This window comes from Molothrus aeneus, chromosome 4 (genome assembly GCF_037042795.1).
Source record: "Molothrus aeneus isolate 106 chromosome 4, BPBGC_Maene_1.0, whole genome shotgun sequence".
Classification (NCBI taxonomy): Eukaryota; Metazoa; Chordata; class Aves; order Passeriformes; family Icteridae; genus Molothrus; species Molothrus aeneus.
In genome coordinates this window covers 31,286,660-31,310,531 of record NC_089649.1, presented here as the reverse complement: position 1 = coordinate 31,310,531, position 23,872 = coordinate 31,286,660, and the positions used below count along the sequence as shown (strand labels likewise).

General features: G+C 37.8%; 1 protein-coding gene across 1 annotated transcript; it reads left to right on the top strand.

The window, feature by feature from the left end:
• Positions 1-405: 405 nt before the first annotated feature.
• On the top strand, positions 406-15,761 carry ASIC5 (acid sensing ion channel subunit family member 5). The gene is made up of 10 exons (XM_066549250.1): positions 406-445; positions 2,646-2,952; positions 5,216-5,447; positions 6,569-6,688; positions 7,600-7,749; positions 8,321-8,468; positions 9,958-10,014; positions 11,276-11,444; positions 14,828-14,919; positions 15,562-15,761. Exons 1-10 carry the CDS (start codon positions 406-408, stop codon positions 15,759-15,761), a joined length of 1,515 nt encoding a protein of 504 aa, XP_066405347.1.
• Positions 15,762-23,872: the final 8,111 nt, after the last annotated feature.

Genomic DNA, 23,872 nt, shown 5'->3' with positions numbered 1-23,872 from the left:
AGGAAGGGGCTACTTATTAATTTCAAGAGAAGCCATTCAGTTCTGAACAGCACAGTATTTTAGCAAAGATCATAGGCCTTTCTAAAACAAAAGGAAAATATATGAAAGAAATTTGTAAGGTGATGCAATACACAAGTGCACTTGTGCTACTATTAGCATAATAAGTAATTGAAATGCATATAAAGGTATACATCTGATCCTGTAATCAAAATTATCTCCTTCACATTGCAGACTGTGCTAATAAAAGGCAAAACATAGCAACCCCAGCAGGTAAATTACCCAGTCCCGTGTGTCATTGAGAATCACCTCCCATTTGGTGTTCTATAAAAGCCACTACCTGGCAATGATCACAGTGGTAAGGCAGCTTCTTATCCATCCCTTCCTTACTGAAATAAGCACGGCCTCATGGACCAGCTCAGGAGATTCATTCAATGGGATGCCAAAGGTATGTAACTAGGTATATTAGAGTATTTTACCAACAGCTTTGTCATCTTGTCCAAAAGTAGCAATACCTTGTACCTTTTCAAGATACAGCAAAGAAGGGAGAGCTCAAAAAAGCTTGTAGAAAAAAAAATGTATGCTTACTTAAGAAATTTTAAAAACCTTTAGCTATTGGCCCTCTGTGTAGTTAGAATAAAGCTAATACAGTTTTAACTAAGCAATTGCTAAAGAGCATTTTCTAAAGAAATCTGGAAGTAGAGTAAGGATTCTTTAAGGCATTCACAAAGTAGTGCTAATGAAAGCAGCAACATGCTACTATTAGATAATCCTATACATTAAAACCAAAACTTCTAATGTTTTTCTCAGGTGAAACATCATTTTTACTTACTACTATTTACTGTACTAGCTATGCACAGGAGGAGAAATACAGCTTAGCTTAATATTTGCTTAGATTCATAGTTACACCTCTGCTACTTAAGGTAACTAGTGTTTTTTGAAGGCACTTGGCTTCTATGTAGGGACATGCTATCATTCTCATATCTAGCACAGTGCATGCAGGAGAAATAAATAGTCACAGCATTATCCTTGGAGAAAAGGATCTGATTTGCCTGTGATCTCTTGTTGGAGTCTACAGGCAGCAGATGCAGAGATGTAGGAGTGTAGGAATGTACTTCTCCCTCTGCTCTGTTTTGGGGAACATGCAAAGAACTCGTCCCACTGTCCACGTGCTAGTGAGAGAGAAGCCTAGAGCAAAACCAGAAATCTTCTCCATTCCAGCACGATGTACAAAACCACACATGGCTGAACAGATATGCAGTGGGCTCCAGTAGTCACTAGAGCTTGGAGAGAAACTTTTGAATGGTTTTGTAGTGGAAAACCGCGTGATGATAAAACGAGGTCAGAGTAAATTACATAACATTGATCAAAGTACTTACACAGACCTTAAAAGAGCAACATAAAGTAAATTCTTTCCCTTCAGAAACATTTTGAAATCCAGCACCATCTGGGATTTCATTATCATGGTCCAGAGACTGTGGGCCAAAGGAATGCCCCAGCGTACTGATGTGGTCACGATGTGGCTGATGTGGCTCTGGCAGATGACTCTTACATCCCTTTGTTCCTTTGCCCAGCTGTAATAGCCTTGAGTAAATCAGCCTTAAAAAGGCTATATTCTCTCCCCACCACACATGCAAACTATTAAATCTAATTTTTTGATAAAAACAGAAGAAGGGAAGCAATTAATTGCTGTTAAACACTGATCTAAATAATACATTTTCATATATTAAAAACTGTCTCACAAATTTTCTTTGATTTACTGTTCTTATGGACTTACTTAATGCCAAAGCAAAGTAGTGGATGGCAATCCATAAAAGAAGCACTTTGCAAAAAAGAATGATCCAATCTTGACAAGGTACAAAAAAAGGTCTCATGAAGTTTCCCTCATTTGGATATTTTGGGAGAGAAAATAATGTTTATATACATGTCTAAAAGATTATTCTGTATTAAGCATAGCAAAGTTACTGCAGTTCCAGATATTGACTACATTCATTATTGTTATAGCCCTTTTTAAACTTTAAAAATTGTTTGGTTTGGTTTATTTTAATATCAGTTTATAGAAAACATGATACAAATGAAAACTAAACCCATCCCATTTCAGAGCTATGGAATCAGACAAGTGTGAACCCAAGAAAATGAGATTAGATATTCTTTTGAACCTGCAACCTTCCAATTCTTATCTTGAAAATTTTAATAGTGAAAGAGTGAAATTCCCTTTCATATCATTCCATATCATTCATTTTAAACCTAATTTGTCAGAGCATGTGTGAAGGACTAGTCCTTTATGGAGTTGTTACTGTAAAAATTAGATGCTTAACTTTTCTCATAAGCTCACAGCAACGTATGATTTTAGAGCCGTGAGGTATGTCAAAATCCTATCTTTCCCCCAGAAGTGGAACTACTCTTAAATTTAAGTGCTTAAACATTTGTGGGCTTGAAATACTGCAAGATACACTTTATACTCAGGGCAACACTGAGCCCACCTCTTAGCACACAATTATTCCATCCTCAGAATCAAGTTCATTACTTAAAGAGAGAATTTACAATTAAAGGGAAAATTTACATCAGAATTATGTGGATTCCTTTTTTTCAAGTGATGGTTAAAGGCTATTTTTTTTTTTTACATTTCAACTTCGTTCCACATTCAGGAACACTGGAAAAGATACGGTTGTGTTTTATAAAGAAACTGCTGCCAGATTGGGAAGACAGAAGGAAGTATCATGAGGAGTTTGCCTCATCCACTTCATTCCATGGTGTGCATAACATTGTCCACAGGCAGAGCAAGGCTCGCAGGGTGCTGTGGCTGCTGGTGGTGGCAGGCTGCCTTGCCACTGCTGTCTGGCAGATCTGCAGCCGCTTCATCTATTACTTCAGCTGGCCAACCACCACTACCATGGTGGTTCAGTACGTGGAAAAAGTCAAATTCCCCGCTGTGACCTTCTGCAACTTGAACAGGTAAAAATTATGTTTGTTGTTTGCTCTTGAGACACAACACATCTTTATCTGAAAGCAGTCAGGTTCCACAACCTGTTTGGACAGATCACATAAACCAAGGCAAATATGGCTATGAGGGACATGTCTTCCACACCACCACATGATACTTAAAAGAAGATTAAAATATGAGAATCAAGAAAGGGAGGTTGCTTTTATAATCTTCCCCTTCCTTCAGATGACATGATTTTTAAGTTTCACAACAGAAGTTGGAATAGAAAAACTCTGGTGATAGTGTTCTATGTAGGAGTGTTGCTTTTCAGTGTAACTAAGGGACAGCCATCAGCCACACTCAAGTTAAAATAAAAGACAAGATTAACAAATGATTTAAAATAAAAACTTCATGCAAAGGTAAAAATCTTAGGTAAAACAGATATTCCTTTTTCAGAGGTGCTCAGCCTTTACAACTCCTGCTGATGTCTGGAGTTTTTGCAGGAGGAAAGCATTTAGGTTCTTTGGAAATCGTGTGTCTGAACTTCACTAGAGATTTCTGCATTTGAAGACAGTGGCCAACATTCAGTGTAGCCAATTCAAAAATAATTTAATAAAGTTTTGGTCTGATTTTTAGAGCAAAAACATAATTTAGGAACAGTTTTAGAAACACAGAAAGTTTATCCATTTTTTTTTTTCTCAAAAATTAGTATGTGTTCTCATTTTCCACCTTTTGCTGGCAGAATTAGCCAGAAGCCCAAGCCTTAGAGGCCTGGAGTCGTTCTGCCTCCCTCTGCCACCTCCTCATTTCCTGCATAAAGCTGCCCTGGGTTACACACATGATGTGCACTGCAGACAGAAGTCCCTCTGACTGCAGCGGGCTGGCTGCTATAAACAAGCCTCAGTTCTTGTAACTATAGCAGCAGCACACTGTAAGGAGTCAGCCACTGAGCACAGCATTTTCCCATCTAAGTAGCAGTTTGCTGCCGTACCCATCTGCCAGTCATGCTGTGCTTGTCCTCCTGTTTTTATTAACTGGCATTTTTTCATTAGCAGGACAAAGAGGCACAGCACTCCCTTTGTCTTTATTTTTTGACTCAAATTTAGTGGTGAAGAGCTGTTCCTACTAACTTTCCTTAAACTGGGGCATTAAGATCTATTACACAAATATGTTACATTAATACATTTTAAAAAATAACTTTATAACTCTGTAAAGCCTTTACTTCAATAAAGAACTTCAATGCTGTACATAAGGAAAGCACCACCAAAATCTCGTCATGTTTTTGAGACTTTTCAAGTGGATTCAAAGATCACCTTTGATTTAAACCACCATGCCACCAGCTCAGCTGTCTACAGTGGGGTGTAGTGCCTTAGTAAACCAGGTACATGAGACTACTGCAAATGTGCTTAGAATTCAATTTCCAAATTAAGGAAGACAGCTTTTTTTCTGAAAGGGACACGTCCTCTCAGTTAGGTTCCCACATGTAAACTCAATTGTTCAGCTTGTCATCGGTTCTACAAATCTGGTTGTTGGCTTATGTGAATGGTTCATTTTTGTATTTGCAGGGTTTCCAGACAAAGGAAGAAATGATGGATCTAACTTCCTAATGGAAGGAACATGGGTCTAACTCCACGTTCTTAGAAGGCTAATTTATTATTTTATGATACTATATTATATTAAAGAATACTATACTAACTATACTAAAGAATACAGAAAGAATACTTACAAAAGGCTAAAAGATAAAAATGAAAGCTCGTGACTCCTTCCAGAGTCCCAACACAGCTTGGCCTCAGTTGGCCAATGAGTGAAAACACTCACACCAGAAACCAATGAAACAATCACCAAACACATTCCAAAGCAGCAAAACACAGGAGAAGCAAATGAGATAATATTATTTTCCTTTTTCTCTGAGGCTTCTCAGCTTCCCAGGAGAAGAATCCTGGGCAAAGGGATTTTTCCAGAGAATATGACAGTGACAGTTCATTTGCTATGAGGATTTGGGTTTTAATGTTTAGTAAACAAGCACACACAACAGAAATATTTCCTATATGACTGACCAGAATAGCCATGGGAAGGTGTATATTTGCTGTTTCCAGATATGGAAGATACAATCCTAGAGATAGGGACCATGTTGTTTGTTCATGTTGTAGAAATCAAACTGCAAACTGTTGGGCAAGAATCACTTACAGTTTGTGAGCAGACAGCAAATTGTGTCACAGTTTTGTCAAAATTAGCCTTGAGATCAGTCCTATAACTACAGAATCCCAAGCAATTCTTTCTCTTTCTCATTGGCAGGTTTCAAGCTCATGCTGTGAGCAACCTGAAAGTAATTTTTTTAATTTGGAACACTGTATCTGCAATTCTCCAAAAATTTGCTATGGAAGACAAATATTCCCAGGAGTTAAATGATTTCCTTCTTGGGAACCAGAACTTCAGCATCAAAGACTTTACAAGGAAAAATGGGTTTTATCTGAACAGCAGCACATTGCTTGAATGTGATTTTTTTGGAAAGCCATGTTACCCACAGGTAAATATGTTTATTTTATTAAAACAATAATACAGAGAGGAAGGGGATATATTCTTTATACTCAGCTTAAAATATCTAGCTTTGCCACCTGCTCCCCTATGCTCTTTTACAGTCAGAAAATAGAGAACAAAAGTCCTGCTCTAAATTACCCTGAGGGTCTCAGTTCTCCCACTGACTACAGAGGCAGCCTGCTGGACTCTCTGAGCTGTAAGATGGGATTTCAGTTTAAATTGCTCTCTGCCTAATGCCACTTCTGCACAGACAGCAGCCCTTGAAAGCTGTCATACCCCCAGGCTGTATCTAACAACCTTTTCCATCAGTGGCCTACAATGAAGGACAGTTTGAACCAAGTTTTTTTACAGCCCGTGATTCTGTGGTTTTGTTCTTGAGGTCAAGAATACAGACAGCCAGGGTAACAGGAATTTTAAATCTTGAAAAGAAAATTGCCCATGTTTGGGAATTTGGGATGACAGCCAAAAAATATGATCATCCCATTTTTATGTCAATTCTGCTGTAAAAGAATTCCCAACTTAGACAGAAACTGTGAACAAAGAAGTCAGGTCTATATCCTTTCAGATTCATCTAATCTTTAGATATGCTGTAGATTCTAAAATTAGGCATTAGAGACTTCTCTTAACTGGAAGACACTAGTGCCAAGAACTAAACTAAAGCAATGAGATGCAGTCATATTAAATTACAAGGTGGTTTCAGGAAAAAATGCAAATATTGTACTTACATATGTAACATGACATTTAGTTTTGAAACAGTCTTCACTAAGCAGCTAATGGAAAAAAATTAAAATTTATTTTTGAATATATAATTTCTATATAATGTAACAGGTATAGAAATAACAGAATCTCATTAAATTATTCTGAGCAGCTCATTAGTATTAATAAAGAATGTGAAATTTTTTCTTTAAACTTAATTTCCTATAGAAAGGGCTGAAATACTTTTGAGTATTTCATTAAACACCTCTTTTCTGATTGTAATATTGAGCACTTTGTAAAAAAAATAAAACAAGTCAACAACTCCAGTAGTCCCTTTCTTGCATTGTAATTAACTAAGGAAACTACAAGTGTTCTTTCTTTCATTTCACCCTTCCCTATTTTCCTTTATTGAAGGATTTTGAACATGTGTTCACTGAGTATGGAAACTGCTTTACTTTTAATCACAATGATCTTTCAGCAAGAAGAGTGAGTTTGTCTGGAAGAGGCTTACATTTGCTTTTTGATGTCCAGCAGGTACAGCTATCCTAAGGATTATAAGCAATGAATCATGTACTAACTTATAAATTAGTGGTGGGTTTTTTTGTTTGGTTTGGGATTTTTGTTTGATTGGGTTTACACAGGCCTCCAGAATTTCATGCACAAAATTCAAAATCAAGACTATTTCCAAGTGAGAGTGTATTTTAAAGGAAATACCGAAACAGAGCTTTAAAAAGACAGAATTATTAGTGACTCTGTCCCCAGCTAAGGGGAAGAAGGTTGTGAGTGAGCATACACATGCACTGCTCATCCAGAACTGCAACATGTCATCAGAAGAGTGATTTAATTTTATACAAGCAGTTCATCTTAATAAAAGGCCCAGAAGGAAAGGTCACCTGGTGTCAGTTTCTATGTAGCACCAAATTTTAGTTGGAGCAGCTGCAGCAGCTCAATGCCAGCCAAGACCTTTGCACTGTAAATTGTTTCTGACATCAGAATTGTCTTTGGCCAACAAAAAGGCAGAACACAGGGAATATCACCTTGTATGAACAGGGAAGAAAACTAACAGATTGATAAATTACTTAGACATTGGCTTTTCTTCTCTAGGAATTATGAGTCAGGAGTGAAAGATTCTGAAGAGAATAATGGAAAGCTTAGTGAAATGTGATGGGTAGCTGCAAGTAAAAGGAACAAATCTCCAAGTTATGAGTAAATGCTAACCTATGACTTCTTGTATTTAAAATTGGGGATGCCAAAAAGAATAAAAAGGTTAAAAGTTTATAGCAACTGGAAGGAAAACCACAGAGATAATGAACAAAGGAAATTCAAGTCAGTTTGCTTCTGTACTTTCTTGTAAATTGCCAAAAATATTACTAAACAGCACAGTACCACAATAAATATGGCTAAAAGTTAGCCAAAAGTACTTTAAACCATTCTTTTTATATCAGGACAAATTCACTGATGAGCCTGCCCTTGGTTATACTGATGCTGGAATAACTTTTGTTGTCCACTCACCCCAAGAGCTGCCGCACTTTGATGGTTTAGGTTTGCTGACGCCAGTGGGGACGCACGCGCAGGTTGCAATCCGCCAGCTGAAGGTAAGGGCTTTGCCCAGGGCCTGGAAGTAGTGTTTGTCACTGTCTCCTATTCTCTTCTGAAGCACTAAAAATGAATCAGACATTTTGGAGTGTAAAATATTTATATGCCTTAGTGAGTCCAAAAAATAACATTTCCTCCAGACACAAGCGAAATTTGGGAGACTATCACTGGTTTTCCTAATTTCTCTATCAAATTGTCTCTATCAAAGTCAGCCTTTATTTCCTGTAACTTTACAACCTCATTGACAGATAATGAAAAAAAACACACCACAGAATTTCTCTATCAACACTTTCTGCTACCATTAAGGGGGTCTCACATTCCTAGCAGAATTCAAGTGGAGTAGAGAACCATTTTACACTAAGCTGTCTAATCAGGCCCTACTTTTGCTTTGAGAGAGGGGAGATGAATTTTTAATCCCAAGAGCATGAACTGTAATTGCCTCAAATTAAATCAGTGTTACAGCTTGTGTCTTCAACAGGCTTCCTGCAGCACTTTAAAATGTGGAAAAGCAATACCAGCGTTTAAAACAGACCCCAAAAAATTGTATCTTTTGTTATTATTATCCTACAGTCAATTATCCAAGAATACCCATGGGGAGAGTGCAAGCCTGATATAAAGCTTCAGTACCACAAGATTTATAGTACTAATGGATGTTTGCTGGAATGCAAAGCCCGGTACATACAGGACTGGTGTGGCTGTTTGCCATTCATTCTTCCAGGTATTTCTCAGGAGTATCATCATAACATACACTGATCATTTTCCTGAAGACCTCATATGTTAGTGAATAGCCAAGGAGATAGAGCACATATTTGAGGGAAATCTCCAGTAGATATTAATTAAAATTCCAAGGAAACAAGCAAGATATTTGGTCAAGGCTAGACCTAGCATCTGGGTCATTGTCTATGCTTGGGATACAGTCTGAAAAATAGAAAGAAACATTTATGCCTCAGGAGTGTGAGACAGGTCTGTAGTCTTCAACCTGACTTCCTAAGGAGCTGGAACTAAATCCATAAGAAGGCATACATTTTCACACATAATCCAGGCAACTTACTTTGCAGGCAGGTGTTCAGCAACCACAGCAGAAGAGCTGGCTTGAAGACAGACTCTCAGGACTCCAAAATGAGCCACAGAAAGAGCCTGGCAGCAGCAAAGGCTCTACAAAGCCAAAAAGGCTGCATGAAGCCTTCTAATCATCTTCAAATGTGGAGCACCAGGTGCATGCTGTAATACTCCCCTAAAGTATCCAGGTTTCTTAATCACTCTAGAAATGTAACACTGAGCTCTCACACCTTTTCACCATTAATGACAATACTGTCACCTAAAGCAACTCTGGAACCCAGATCTCTGCTCTTGCACCACTTTTTTCACACCTGGTGGGCAAGAAAGCCACTAGATCACAAGAAAGCCTGTACTGACACATTGCATTTTTTAAATATGCTCAAGCAAGGCAGAATGCTCTTACTAAAGGAGGCCCACTAATGTGTAATCTCTAGCCTGTTAGTTTGGGAACCCCTGGGAAAGGAGGTTGGCAGTCTTCTGCAAACTGGCATGGAAAAGGGGTTGCCAAGACAATTAAGTCTGGGTCTCCCATGCCTGGGGTGACAGCTTTATACAACTTTATACAAGGACAATTAGATAAAGGAGAGCAATGCCTTCTAGAACTGTGTGCTAAACTGCTACACCACATTTCCGTGTGATGGAAAAAAATTTAAAATGGGGTGAAACTGAGGCCAACTGAAAATTTTGCTCTAGTTCAGCATACTATCTTACATCCTGGATCTCCAAAAAACCCCTGCATGAAGCTCAGAATTTCTGCAGAAACACATGGGATGTAATCTCATATCAAATCTACCTTACTTTGGGTTGTTTTTTTTCATTTCCACTAGGAAAAGCAGAAATTCTGTCTTTAGCAAGCTAACACCAAGAGTGAGCCACTCTTAAGCTTAAAGGCAATTCAGGCTGGTACACATAATGAAGGTGTTTGCTCCAACAGCAGCCTCCTGGCTTGGTCTGTTGTGTCTCTTCAGCCTGTACCCCTCCTGGTGTTGACAACTGCACTGTGCCCAGCTGAATTGATTTCTCAGTTGTGTAATCATTAACCTGAAGTGATGAGCAAGTTTTGATGACATTACATTTCAGTTTAGTACACATAGAACTAAAAGTTAGATGGTTAATTGAGGCTCCTAAATATTTTCATTTATTTTTAGGAAATGGAACAGAATGTGACTTGCTGAAGTTTTACAAATGTGTTTATCCAGCAGTCTGTAAGTAATAACTTCAGATTTCCAAGCCAATTACAAATAGTAGACAATATCAATAATGAAAATAATCTGAAATGGAGGACATCCCAGTTCATTTAATATTCTGAAAACAGAGACCAGACAGAGCATGAAATATATGCCCATTAAAACACAAACCATACAAAAATACTCAAAAAAAAAAGTGTGTGTATGTATGTGTATATATAAACTAATAGAAGAATTTATTTTAGCAATCAGAAATGGTTTAAAATGAAAGAACATACAACTAATATGCTTTCAATTACCAAGCCTCTGGCTAGCATTTTCACATCTTCACAGTATCCTTCTAGATCCAATGTTGTATTCTTTGTGCAAGGAGTGAACAGTACGGTAATAACAGGTTTGTTAACAGGTAAAACAGAAATCACTAGCTTTAGGTTTCATCTTTTTAAAAGTAAATTATAAATTTTGAAAGCACTTGAAATGCAATTCTTTTCCATAAACAAATAATCTATGCACAGTGGGTATGAAATTTGTAAGTCACTGCAACAGACTGGAAAATACATAAAATGGTAATCTGAGAAGTAACTTTTCACAAACCTCAGAAAGCTTTATTTTTGAATTGGTTTGGTTTCTATTGTGTAATGTGACTCTGAGTGATTAGCAGACTCAGAAGTTGGTGGGGGGGACTGTTTTGATAAGGTGTGGGCAACATTCAGGCCAGATCTTCTACTGTGAACAATTACTTTTTTTCCCTGTAAGCTATTTTAAAATGGATTCCACTAAGTTCACATTCTTATATAACCATGATCCTTAAAAGCCAGTCATGAGGGAAGATGTATATTAATTTACTTAACAGATATTCTGTGACTGAATGTCAAAGAAACCACAGAGCAATGACCAAGGATATATACCTAAGTATTTAATTAAAAAGCTAGCACAGAACATGGAAAGTTTTCTGTTGTCTTTTTGCTTAACTGTGAGTGAGAAATAATAAGCACATAAAGCCCCAATGAAGACAGAAAGACTTAGAGGTGCTGCATTTCTTTGGAAAAAAATGAGAAATATATCTCAACCCTTGTTTTTGTGTACCGGTTTCCCAAATGAAAATTGCAAACACTTACTTGATCCTTCTGTACTAGGAAGTATCCACTTTTCTTGGGATAATTAATCCACACATTTATGAAAGACAATTAAAAGTAATTCAGTAAGTATTTTTTTTTAATTTTTAAACTGTGTGCTTTTTAAGAAATATTGAATAAAATTATTTATTCTGAAATTTCAGATAATATAGAGATAAAAGGATTATGTACAGTAGGAACACACAATTCCACTTGCCCTGCCCCATGTGAAGAAACAGATTATCCTACCACTGTCACCTATTCAAACTTTGGAGGAGAAAAAGCCATAAAATATTTTTCTACAAAACTGAAGAAAAGCTCAGAATACATCAGGTAATCTTGCTTAACACCTTGTCTAACAAAGAAATTATCAATTCCTTTTAACCATGGTAGCAGAGTGTATGATGAAAATATGACCTTAAAAAGATATTCTTATGTGTGGTATTAATAACTGCCTGTGAGATAACATAATCTCTTGGACAAAGCTGGATAAGGTTTATACAAATTCATATCTATATGTATGTATGTATGTATTATACACATACATACATTTATATATGTATATAATATACTTAGATACACCTAAGACTGCATAACAAAGAATAGAAAATGCAATTACAATGTAATATTCTCAATTACCTTCTCTTTCACTAATATCTGATGACAAAATTTTTTTATCACTGTTTCAATTAGGAATAAAAAAAGCAGGGTTATCAAACCTATTCACAATGTATTCATTAGAGAAAAACAATCTTCACACTTCCACAAATTCAGGCAATGAAAAAACACAAATAGATGCTGTATAAAGTTTTTCTCCTTTTAGCCTACTCCCAAAGGAAGTTTTGTAAATAGTGAGGACCTGGGTTTTATTGTAGCAGCAATGCCACAGATTTAATAGCATTTTCTATTGTTAGTACAATTCCTTAACACTGTTTATATTATAAAAGTTATTTAGAAAATTTTTGATATCATCAGGTACCAAATTCTCACGAGGCAGCAGAAGAGAGAAATGGGATGTTTGTGTGTGATTGAAAGCCCTACTCAGAAACAGGAGGTGGAAAATTTAATACAGTTTCATACACTAAATTGCCTCTTGGTCATAGCCAGAGATGTCAGCAGTACAAATAAGTATTAAGGCAGGTGCTACATGAACTCATAGTATATACAACATGTTTATAAGCATTTATAATTATGTTTATAAACAATTATAGAACATTTGATTCACGAAATATCTATGAGTTTCATTGTCCCAGTGACTGGTTTTCTCACTTTTGAAGGCATCAGTCTGCAAACGTTGACTGATATGTTGGCATATGTTTATATATGCACAGGAACTATACAAATCATAAAATGGGTTGGGTTGGATGGGACCTTTAATGGTCAACTAGTCCAATTCCCCTGCAATGACCAGGGACATCATCATCTACATCAGGTTGCTCAGAGCCCAGTCCAACCTGACCTTGACTGTTTCCAGGCATGGGCTATTCACCACCTCTCAGGGCAACCTGTTCCAGTGTTTCACCATGCTTGTTGTAAAAGATGCCTTCCTTACACCTAGTCTGAATCTACCCGTAGTTTACAACCATTACCTCTTGTCCTATATCTACAGGCCCTATTAAAAGTCTGTTCCAAATGAACATTATGAAAATTAAATCTGTTATATACAAACAACAATAATCCCTTCAGGACATTTTATCTTTGTTGATTATTTTATTGTCTGCAAACATCACACACACTCAGTAATTATTCAATTACATAAGGGAACATACAATAAATTCCCCTGTTACCAGGCCTTAACCAATAGGAATCCTGCCAACACATTAACGAGTACACATTTCAAACAAGAAAACATAGAGATGTAATTATTTCTGAAGATGGTATGAGGAAAAAGGTAAATATTTATCTGATAATTCTGCTAGCAAATCCATTACAAGGGCAGGAGACTTACTACAGAATCTAGGAGAATTAGATTATACATTAGTGCTACTTGCATTTTAGAATTTTCACCCAAAGAAATAGAAGTGATGACTTTGTATCGAAAATACTTTATTTTCATGACTACTGTTAATGAGCTCACTGTCACTGCCAAAGCAAAAACCTGTAGCTGTTACACTTCCGAAGAATCATAGGAGGGTTTGGATTGGAAGGGACCTTAATGATCATCCAACCCCTGGATGGTTCCAACCCATGTGGACAGGGATACCACCCTCTACATCAGGTAGCTCAAAGCCCCATCCAACATGGCCTTGAACACTGCCAGGGATGGGGTATCCACAATTTCTCTGAGAAATCTGTTCCAGTGTCTCATCACCCTCACAGTAAAGACTTTCTTCCCAATATCTAATCTAAATCTACCCTGTTTTGGTTTAAAGCCATTCCCCTTATCCTATCCTTACATGTCCTCATAAAAAGTCCCATTCTGTGTTTTTTGTGAGCCCCCTTTAGGTACTGGAAGGCTGCTGTAATTTCTCTCCAGAGGGTTCTCTTTTCCAGGCTGAACAGCCTCAAGTCTCTCAGCCTGTCCTCATAGGTGAGGTACTCCAGCCCTCTGATCATCTTCATGGCCTCCTTGGACTCTGTCTACATCCTTTTCATGATGGGAGCCCCAGAACTGGACAAAACACTCCAGGTGTTCCATTCTGCCCCTCTACTTCACTCTTGAGGACCTTCCCTCAATGTTCTGGCCACTCTTCCTTCGATGCAGTCCAGGCTGCCTCTAAGGGCTGCAAGTGCACATTGCTGGTTTGTGTTGAGCTTCTCCTCAGTGAACACCCCAAGTCCCTCCACTTGGGGCTGCTCTCATTCTATTCTCTGTTCAACCTCCACTTGTGCTTGTGCTTGCCCTGATGCAGGTTCAGTACTTAGCATCTGGCCTTGCTGAACTATGTGAAGTTTGCACAGGCTCACCTCTCAAGCCTCTCCAGGTCCCAGGTCCTGGGATAGCATCCCTTCCCTCCAGCATGTCAGTCACACTACACAGCTCACTGTCATTGACAAACTTGCCAAAGGAGCCCTCAGTGTCACTGTCACTAAAAAGATGTTCAACAGTACTGGTCAAAATATTCTACTTGGACATTGAGGCATTGACATTAAGTGTGGAGTCAGTTTTTGTGTCAGTTTTCTTCCAAACCCACTATTTTTATATTCCACTTAAGACTTAGGCAGAGTCTTTCTATAGACAAGATACCATAAAGAGGAGCTCTTCACTCAGTCATTACACAGGTCTTGCTCCAACAGATTTACCTACTCTTCCACTTTCACATCAGGCAAGAATATAATTAGGTAAGTGAAGCTACTTGCAGAGGGTAGAACTGAACATCCAAGTTTAGGACAAGCACTGCTCTGCACAAACATGCCAATTGAAATAAGCACAATTAAATATGCAGTTCCATGTAATCCAGAGTGGTATGCTACACTTTACTTGACATTTCCATTCAAGTTTCTCTCAGTGATCCTTAAAAAATATCTAGATCTAGAGCACAGTACAGATCTAGAGCTACCTTTTGAACACAGCGGCAAGATCTACTCCTGCTAAACTGCTGTTGTTATTTAGATTTAGGGTTTTCTCCTTCTCTCATGCAAGTGGTGTGGACAAAACTCATCTAAGTTTTTTTAAAGACACCATCCCTCTCCCTGAACTCAGACCATGACAGATGTTGGTAAAAATGAGCAGCACTCCTGACTGTCTCAAGTAAACTCTATGTATTTGTCACTAGGCAAAACCTTGTGCGTATTGAGATTAAATATCACGATCTGAGCTACAAAATAACACAGCAGCAGAAGGCTTTGACTATCTCTGAGTTGCTTGGTAAGTGAATGCTTAATATTTATTATTGATTAATAATTAATATAAAACTAGTAATTTTAAAAAAACACCAGACCAAAAAAAACCCCTGATTTTTTAATTCTCTCACCCCCTGAAAAAACTATAAAAAACCTATGTGGGCTTCTGAACAAGAAGCCACAATTTTTATATATAATAGTAGTAATCATGTCTGTCACATGGTAATTTTTGATACTGTCTCCTGTCATTCCATTAAAGAATCCATGGTATGGACAGCAGCTGAGAGTAAGAATTAAGTTTGGCACTAGTGTGTGGTTCTGTCACAGACAGGACTGTAAGAACAGTGACATTTTTGGGGATTTGAAGAGGTGAGGGAGAACATGGGAAAGAGAAGCAAGGGAACAGCTAAAAGGGCATAGAAGTAGTAAATATTTTAAGTATCTGTTTCACAGTAGGATGTCTTGTGTTTACTTGCTCTATTTAGAATTTTCAAAAACACATTAGTCCTCTTCAGTAAACTTTCTTAATAATATTAATTCTGTTTTCCTAAAGTGATGGATTATGTATATTGAATTTATGCAACACTTGAGCCTGGCAGGGTTTTGTTTGCTTGCTAGACTAAACCAGATGCTTTGTATGACATATGTTTATTTCCTTCTATTACAGCTGATGTAGGTGGCCAGCTTGGATTGTTTTGTGGTGCCAGTATGATTACAATCATAGAACTGCTAGAGTATATTTTTACTAACTTCTGTTGGATGTGCATCTTTCTTCTTTTGAAAGCTCCTGAAATGCCTCAATGGAACAATCCATCCCAGAACCAACCAATGCAAAAGGGAAAAAAGAGGAGAATACAAGAATGTTAATGGCCTGTGGAAGTTCAGAACTAATTGGTTTTGCATATTCCCTTTCTTTTTAAGATATAAAGGAGACTATAATATTTTACACTGCCCCCTTCTCTGCTCTCCTTATTCTCCCTATTATTCCCTAAAATAATTTAACTGTGCTAAATAACTTTAAAGAGTGCATTTCACAAAGTCTCACTTTCCTTCTCATATAAAGAAAAATGTAATCTTTAACTTTTATTTTAACAAATTCGTTTTTTTAAAATAGCATAGCAAGTGATGCTGACATATGATACAATTTAGCATTCATAACCCAGATTTTATCTTCTGTGTTTTGAGTGATGAGAAATAATACACATGCCAAATTATCTCACAGAAATTTCTTCACTACCATAAATATGGAGCATTGCTATTCTCAAAATGCTGGTTCCTTATTAACAAGTTTTCTAGTGGGTTATCATTGTAACATATTCCAGTGAAGAATATGGTAACTTCACCTAAAACAATCAGGAATGTGCCTAATAGCAATAAAATTTACAGTACTATCTGTCTGAAACACATCAAAAAATCTCATCAGTCTGCCAGCTACTACAGACAACCACAGGGCATCCAAGTGGATGGCAAGTGGGCAAACATGGGTCAAGTTCAGTGTTTAATGCCATGAAAGATGATAATAATAAAGGCTTCATCTAAGTCTTACTAAATATGAGTCAGTGTAAGAATTTTGTGGCTTTGGTACTGATTCAGGCTTCCTCCTGAACATTTACTTCAGTATTCAGAAAAGCTTCTGTGGTTTCCTGCATCTGTTTGGGCATATAGAGCAGTAGTGGTTTAGTCTCATGTTTTTTTAAGAAGACTGCAGTGATTAAATAAAGTAATAAGTGTATTTACTGAAGAGCCAAGTCCTTAAGGTCAGATATAAATAATGACAATGTTACCATTTGGCCATCATTGGCAACTTCCATTGCAACTTTATTGCTGAAGCTTCCCTTCAGCATAAGCCCTAGGATTTGCAGTTCAGGAAACACAGGAAATGTTTTTGCTACCTAGAAAGAGATGCCTTGATTTTTGTCCTCTAACCTTTTTTCTCAACTCTTATTTATTGGTCGCTCCACTTCTGCTGGGACTTTCCCCCCTCACTGTTACCAAGCACAGGCACATTTGGCTCAGCACCCCTATAAAAAGTTGTTGTAACCCCACTGTTCAAAGTGTGCATTAGCCAACACAGAGGAAGAATGGAAAGAACAGAGCAAACATACTGCAAAATTTCTCCAAAGACTTCTCCCAGCCTCAAACAGTTTCTAACTGTGGAATTCTTGAGCCAAAAGAAATTATAGGTTTGGAAGTAGGAACCAGGTATTATCTGACTTATGGAAAAAAAGAAAAGCAGGGTAAAGTTTAAACATAGTAATCAAGCACACCTTGTATTTCAGAGATCAAAGTGTTTTGTAGCTATCAATCACAATGATTTGTTTTGTTTACTTCTATTAATAAGAGCTGAATAAAATAACATTAGTATTGTAAGGACTAAAGAAAACAAAACTGGTATTGTTTCTGTCCAAAGGTTCACGTGAAATGAAGCACAGAACATTCTAAAAAATCAGCCAAAAAAGCACCAGTTCCCAGAAAGAGAACGTACTGAAATCTTTGTTTAACAAGACTAAAATGACTTTTGCTTACTCCACTGACTTTGGACAAGGACAGCTGAAATCACAGCTTGGTTACAAATTCTTTTAACATACGTGGCAGAAGGAGTTCTGAAGAAAGCACAAAGGCTTGTTTTGCCCAAGGTCAAGTGACAGACTTGGATGGTATTTTGTTCAGCAATGATTTGTGATAAGATTATATAAAGCAACTGATTCCCCAGCACAGCTAAATTTAGCAAGTATGCTGTGCAGCAGAGCAGAAGTAAGGGTACTTTTGTATTTTGATGTATGACTACTCCTCTATTAAGGTAATAGGATTTTAAAAAGTGTTAAAGAAATGTCTGGCTTTACTGACTGGGTGACAATGTCATATCTGTAATGACAGCAGAAGCAGGGTAATTTAACAGTTGGAACAGATCATCTCCTAGTTTAGCATTACTTTGTCATTTATTTATTCAGTTTTCCTTTTCACAAGTGCACATCCATGCTCCAAGTAAACATACTGGCAAGCTTTTCCCATAGCAATTGATTCTAAAATGGTAGTCCTAAGAATGAAATTAGTTTATATGATTGGGAAAGCTCCCTTAAGCTTCTCTCAAGTCTTTTTCTAATGTGCAACATAAGAATTTTGTAAAAAAAAATAAAAATACATTTTAAAGTGCATTCTGTAGAAGTCATTAAACTTTAATGCTGTAGAGAATCTCACACTGTCGCATATATTTTCTGAAGAACAGAGGAAGGCAATTTATGTGGATAATGAGTTACGTGGATAATGACCTGTGTTTGGGAACTCTGTATTTTATAGTGTGGCATTCACTTATGAGTTTTATAAGCATTTTTCATAGAGTTTGTTATACACAGTGTATTATTTATACATAGTATTCATTTTCAACCCCTGGTCAGTGTCAGAGCTCCTGGTACAAGGAAGACAGACTTCATACTATCAGGGAACTTGCCATGAGAGAATGGGGTGGGGGAAAGTTGGAGGTAGCTAAAGACACGAATCACAGCTTTTGACAAGCTTCTTTAGCTCATTTCCCTTCTTCTAACTGTCTCACAATACTGCTATTGCAATGTACATGGCAGATATCCCTAAAGGAGTGCCAGAAAGTAGGGAATTATTCAAGAAATAATTTCATTTTTCCCCAAAGAGTTCAGGAAACAGGTTTGGCACTTGCTTATTTGGCACAGCAAAATGTAGAATGTACAGAATGGCCTGTACAGAAGGATTTGGAGCAGACTCTCATGGTGTAGATGAATTCACTGCAACATTTCACCAGTAGATGCCCCACTTACCTTAGGCTGCTGTTCACAAGGCTCCTCTTGCACAGTTGATTTTTCAGCACTTCTTAGAGAATTTCTCAGAGTAAGTGAAGTCATATTGTTTCCCTCTGGTTAATGATGTATCAGCTGGGGAAATATTTCAAAGGAGCTCCTGACAAACCTGCCATTATTTAGACCTGCCATTATTTCAGAGACATCATCTTTGCAGCACTATGTTTAGATTGATTTCTGAGGAAAACAAACAAACAAACAAAAGTATATAGCCATCCCCGTTCTGCATCAAAATAAGCTACCAAAGCATTTCTTAAGGAGCTTATACAGGCCAGCTGATGTAACATTGTTTAAGAAAGTGTTGGTTAAGGTAAAATAATTGTCCTCACCAACTGTTTTAAGCTGAAACTATGGGGGGGGAGGGGGGAAGTATTTCCCTATATAATCACTCAAGTTTGAAGGTAGCTAGCTGTGCCTAAACCCTAGCCCAAATATGAGTATATGAGTGTTTGCACTGTGTGTGAATCTGGTGCTGGCAAAACTTCAGAAAAGAACGCTTCCTCACCTGAGCAGTACCTCATGGCAGCACGAAACAGCCAAGTTTCTTACAAATAAACATTGCCTCACAGTTGCTCAGTATTTTGGAAATCCAAACATGATCATGCAATTCTAAAAACTCCCAGACCAACAGAAACCATATTGTTTCACTCACACTGTCTCTCAAAGTATGAAGTGTTTCCAGAACTTCATACTTCTGTACACAGAAGTGAGTATCCCTTATTAGGCTATAAACATTAGTACATCTTGTCATACTAACTGTATCCAGAGTTAAAGACATTTTTGTGTTGGCAGTCAGTGTGCTTAATAAACTCAGGATACAGGAAATATTTCCAATTTAGTACCATATTAATTATTTGTGCAATGTTGAAACATGACAGGGTTATAAATGATAAATTCTGTATGGCGAGGGTACCACTGCAGACCCAGGGTTAGCATCACATCTTGTTCATGTTGCTTTTGGCCATCCTGCATTGTTAACCCTCTTGCACTCTGTCCCTTTATCCAGCAGGAGATGCTCACCTCTGTTCACTCCTCACTAAAAGCATCACCACAAGAAGGAAAGCTTCTTTAGAACACAAAAACTTCCAAATGGCTCTTCCCACTACACACACAATTGATGTTTAAACAGGGAACACCCACGCATCACTTGTCTCAGGACAGAAATGCCCAAGGTGGTGGAGTTTTGTGGTTTTTGTTTTGAGTATTTTTAGCATCTTTTGGCATCAGGACTACTTCCACAAAACTAGGAGAAAGAGGTTCACACATACAGCTATTCTTTCCCGTGTGAAATTCTAGAACACTTCTATCTCCAGAGAAGAATGTCATTTTGCAACAGGAAGCCCGGTTAAATGCATATCTAGTTTTGCCTTGCTAATTCTTGGGGGTTACTTTCAAAGAAATAACCCTGAGCTTTAGAAAATTTAGTACCACTTCCAGTACACTCCAAGGTCCTTAATGGAAAGGCTGATAGCCCATATTATAATTGTTAGTATTTCTGCCTATTTTGTGACACTCAAAGCCACTCTCCCCTTAGCCAGTCATTTTGAGTTAAAGAGATGAACACTAAATAAACACAGGTTGTGTCCCTTGTGGATATCAATCTCAGCACAGCACTGAGTTCCCTTATCTACTTCTACCTATTTAAGAACTTGGCAAACAGGTGTGCAAGGCAGGACTGATGATTACACACTTGACCATTCCTGATCTACCCCTGACACACTGTGAATCAGCTGAAGATAAGAAATAGGAACAGTTACAACAAGGAATGCTCTCATGCACAAGCTGTAAAAAATGTGGGTTTGTCAGGGCTGCACACATACCACAGAACATGCAAAAACAGTTCATTAAAAATGAAAATTTTCTTCTGATGTTTTTCAACTGAACCCAAATGCCTCCCACAACAATGACTCATTTCTTATGCAGTTTCCGTAACTGATACTCCCAATAACTTTAGCTAAGAATTGTAATATTACCCTTTTGCCTGGGGTAACCAACAGGTCTTTGTCTACAGTAGCTACAAAGAGAACATCAAAACTTAGAAGGCCTACTGTGAATCCTCCCCAATAGGACTAGCCCAGGAATATTTTCCTGTTGGTCACCTGGCCTGCTACATGTTTAATCCTGAATCACACCTAAACATTTCTAACCCCATTGCATAGGACTCATATTACTTGCTACACACTTTGATCCAGAGTTCAGGAGAAATTTTCCAACCTTAAAATGCCAACAACTTCAGACCATTCCCATGTAAATATACTGTTCACTTATAGACTGTGCATGCTCTAGTCTGGAAGTGCTGCATCACATCTTAATCTTCTCCTGCAACCTGAATAAATGGAATTTTCTGGGGTTGTTTTACTCCAAACATCTAAGCAATGTATGAATAAAAATGGCAAACAATTTCCTACATGAAACAAACCAGGTATGAGAAAAAAAGCCCTGTTTAACTGGAGAAACATCACAAAAGTCTGTTTTAAAACTAATTATAAGAAGCTGCTCACTGTTTAAACATGGAAGTCAAGCAAAGAGTAACAAGTAGGAGGAAAAAATTCTTTAAAGGCCATACTGTTACTAAGAGACCTACATAATTCTAAAAAAAAATACCTGAGAGAAGTGAAGTCATAAAGTGCATTACAGCACCAGATTTTAGAGAATGCATTTATCCTGAAGCGTAAGTTGCTCCTTGTTATTTTTTTTCCAGTATTCCAGTTCAGACAAGGACTCTGCTGTATGAAGTACCTCACAGACCCTGTTCCAAAGGTCCTTCAGCTTTAGAAAACTGTAAGGCATCTGGTTTGCTCCTCAATTCAAAGCACCTGTGTGTTTGGGAAGCCACCTTACATGGTCAGATAAGAAAGTGTGGTTAGGCAGGCAATGGTAACTACCTTTTCTCTCATTCTTACTTCTTGCACAGAAAACTTAAATGTCTCAAAACAAATGGCCTTAATAGCAAGCAGAGAACAGCAAGAGCACTGTCATGTGATAGACATGACTTTTCCTGAGCCTCCCTTGTGAAGGCAAAGAGGTTTTGCACCTGATGTATGAAGAAGGGTGGAGAAACAATGCTTTTGAGTTATGTGGACAGAACAACTTCCTGTCACCCAGTTGTTTTGATGACATTTTTGGGTTTGCTCCAGAAAATACTCACCCACATAAGCTCTGCTGGTGACACTAGCAAATACTGCATTATGAGAGTTATATCTATATTTGGAAACAATCTATTCATTCTTTATTGCTGACACATGGCTGAATTCTCACTGGCTGGCATTGCCAGTTTCTGCAGACTCCATGGGAGGTTTTTAGTACAATAAGCCAATAAGAAACTATTGCCAGAAAACTCTGTCTGGAAATCAAGAACATTATTAGCAAATTAGTAATGGTATTTAATTCCAAAGATGCATCCAAGGGTGAAAACCATCTCTTTAGGGAAGAGGAAGGAGTAGGGTCCAATTGAAGAAGAGGGTATTCCTCATGATGGTATAGTTCCTATCTCTGAGGAAAATCAGGAGGGCTGAGGATCCAAACAGTTGCTGTGCTAAGGGAAACACTGGATTTTTGCTTTCTCAACCTCTGTGTCTTTCATAATGCCAAACAGGAAATAAACCTTCTAAAGGTATAATCTTCTACTGAATTTGCACCCAGCAATGGAATTAAGCTCTTCAACTCCATTAATTAACCCCTACATAAAACACTCATCACATTCTCACAATGTAAAGTCAACAAATATAGTTCTGAATTCAACTGCATAATTCTGACATTTTTGCCTTAATAAAGAATATAAACAAGTCCACAAACTGATCAGTAATTTACATGATATCAAGACCAGACCCAGGATGCCCTGTAAGGAAAATATGCAACTGCTACTTACCAATATGAATGTCATTAACAAAAAACTATGCAATAGTGGTTAGCTAGCAAAATTCTCTGGGATTACATCAAAGTCAAAGTTTGACTACTTTTTTTTTCAGTCTCCTTGTCTTGATTTATAAATACTATGTTACTCAAAAGCTTTCCACCTTCAAATAATCAGCAGAAAGAAGTTGAGGGTTAATTTCTGAGATTGTTCAGCAATCAGCTGAACAGAATGGCTCTCCTGCTGAGAAAGCTACGAGTGGAATGGATTTCTATCATGTATTCTGAATGCATGCATTTGTTTTTGTATGACTAAGAGCAAGGTTGATGAAATAAAGCATATACAGGACTTGGTAATTAAAATGAATGCACAGTTCACATGCATCAATAGATGAGTATTTGCCCTAAGGAGGTGAAGGACAGCAGAACAGAAAACAGATGGCATTATCAGATCCATAAACCAAAACAATTCTTTTGGCCATGCTTACAGAATCTGTTAGTGCCCAAATTCTGTCTCTCTTTTTTCTTGTTAAAAGTGGAAAAGGAGCAGCATTGCCTGGTACTGTTGTTGCTTTGGATGCTTTGGATGCTTTATCTTCCATGCTGATGGAAGATAAAGTCCTCAGCAAGGACTTGGGCCTCCAGCAGCTTGCCCAGGTCTCCTGCACCCACAGAGCAACACTGCCTCTGCTCCAGGGCAAGGCAGGTGCATCCCAAATGCTGCTGCTTGTGCAAGTGTCCAGAAAATGAAAGCCCAAATGAGGCCTGGTGCTCAGGAAGCAACAAGTCTCCTTTTCTTCACCCTCCTGATTATCTGCTCCACTTGCCTCTGTAGGAAGGAAAGAAGCAGAGTTGAAAAAGCCATGGCAGTGCTTAAAGTTATTGCCTGACTAATCTGTGTGCTGGTGGGTGGGGACAATTCCTTTCATAGCCTAATTTCCCACTCAGAATCCTGTTCCACTGATTACTACTAATTTTTTTTGCACCAAGCTGTGCACTGATGGAATTCACCCACTTGCATATCAGCCAGAATAAAGCTGCTTTTTGTTTTTCCACAAGCAGGTAGCTTTCCTGCTTGTTTATTTTTAGGAGCAGGAGATGTTCCAACCTGACCCAGTGACTGCAATTAGTAACTCTAATGACCTGTGGATGTTTTCAAGCACTTGACTGAGCAAGTAAAACAACTCTGATAAATAAAGCAACCCAAAGTTCAAATCTGCATAACTGAGATGCATAGAAGGGGAAATGTTGCAGAAACAGATGAGGGAAAGAAGAAAAGACTTTAACATCAGTCCTTCC

Excerpts from the sequence above, each read along its gene's own strand:
- ASIC5 (XM_066549250.1), top strand. The coding sequence starts at position 406 with ATGGACCAGCTCAGGAGATTCATTCAATGGGATGCCAAAG. Across the intron at positions 446-2,645 it reads CATTCAATGGGATGCCAAAG|GAACACTGGAAAAGATACGG; the intron begins GTATGTAACTAG and ends TTCCACATTCAG. Across the intron at positions 11,445-14,827 it reads AAAAGCTCAGAATACATCAG|GCAAAACCTTGTGCGTATTG; the intron begins GTAATCTTGCTT and ends ATTTGTCACTAG.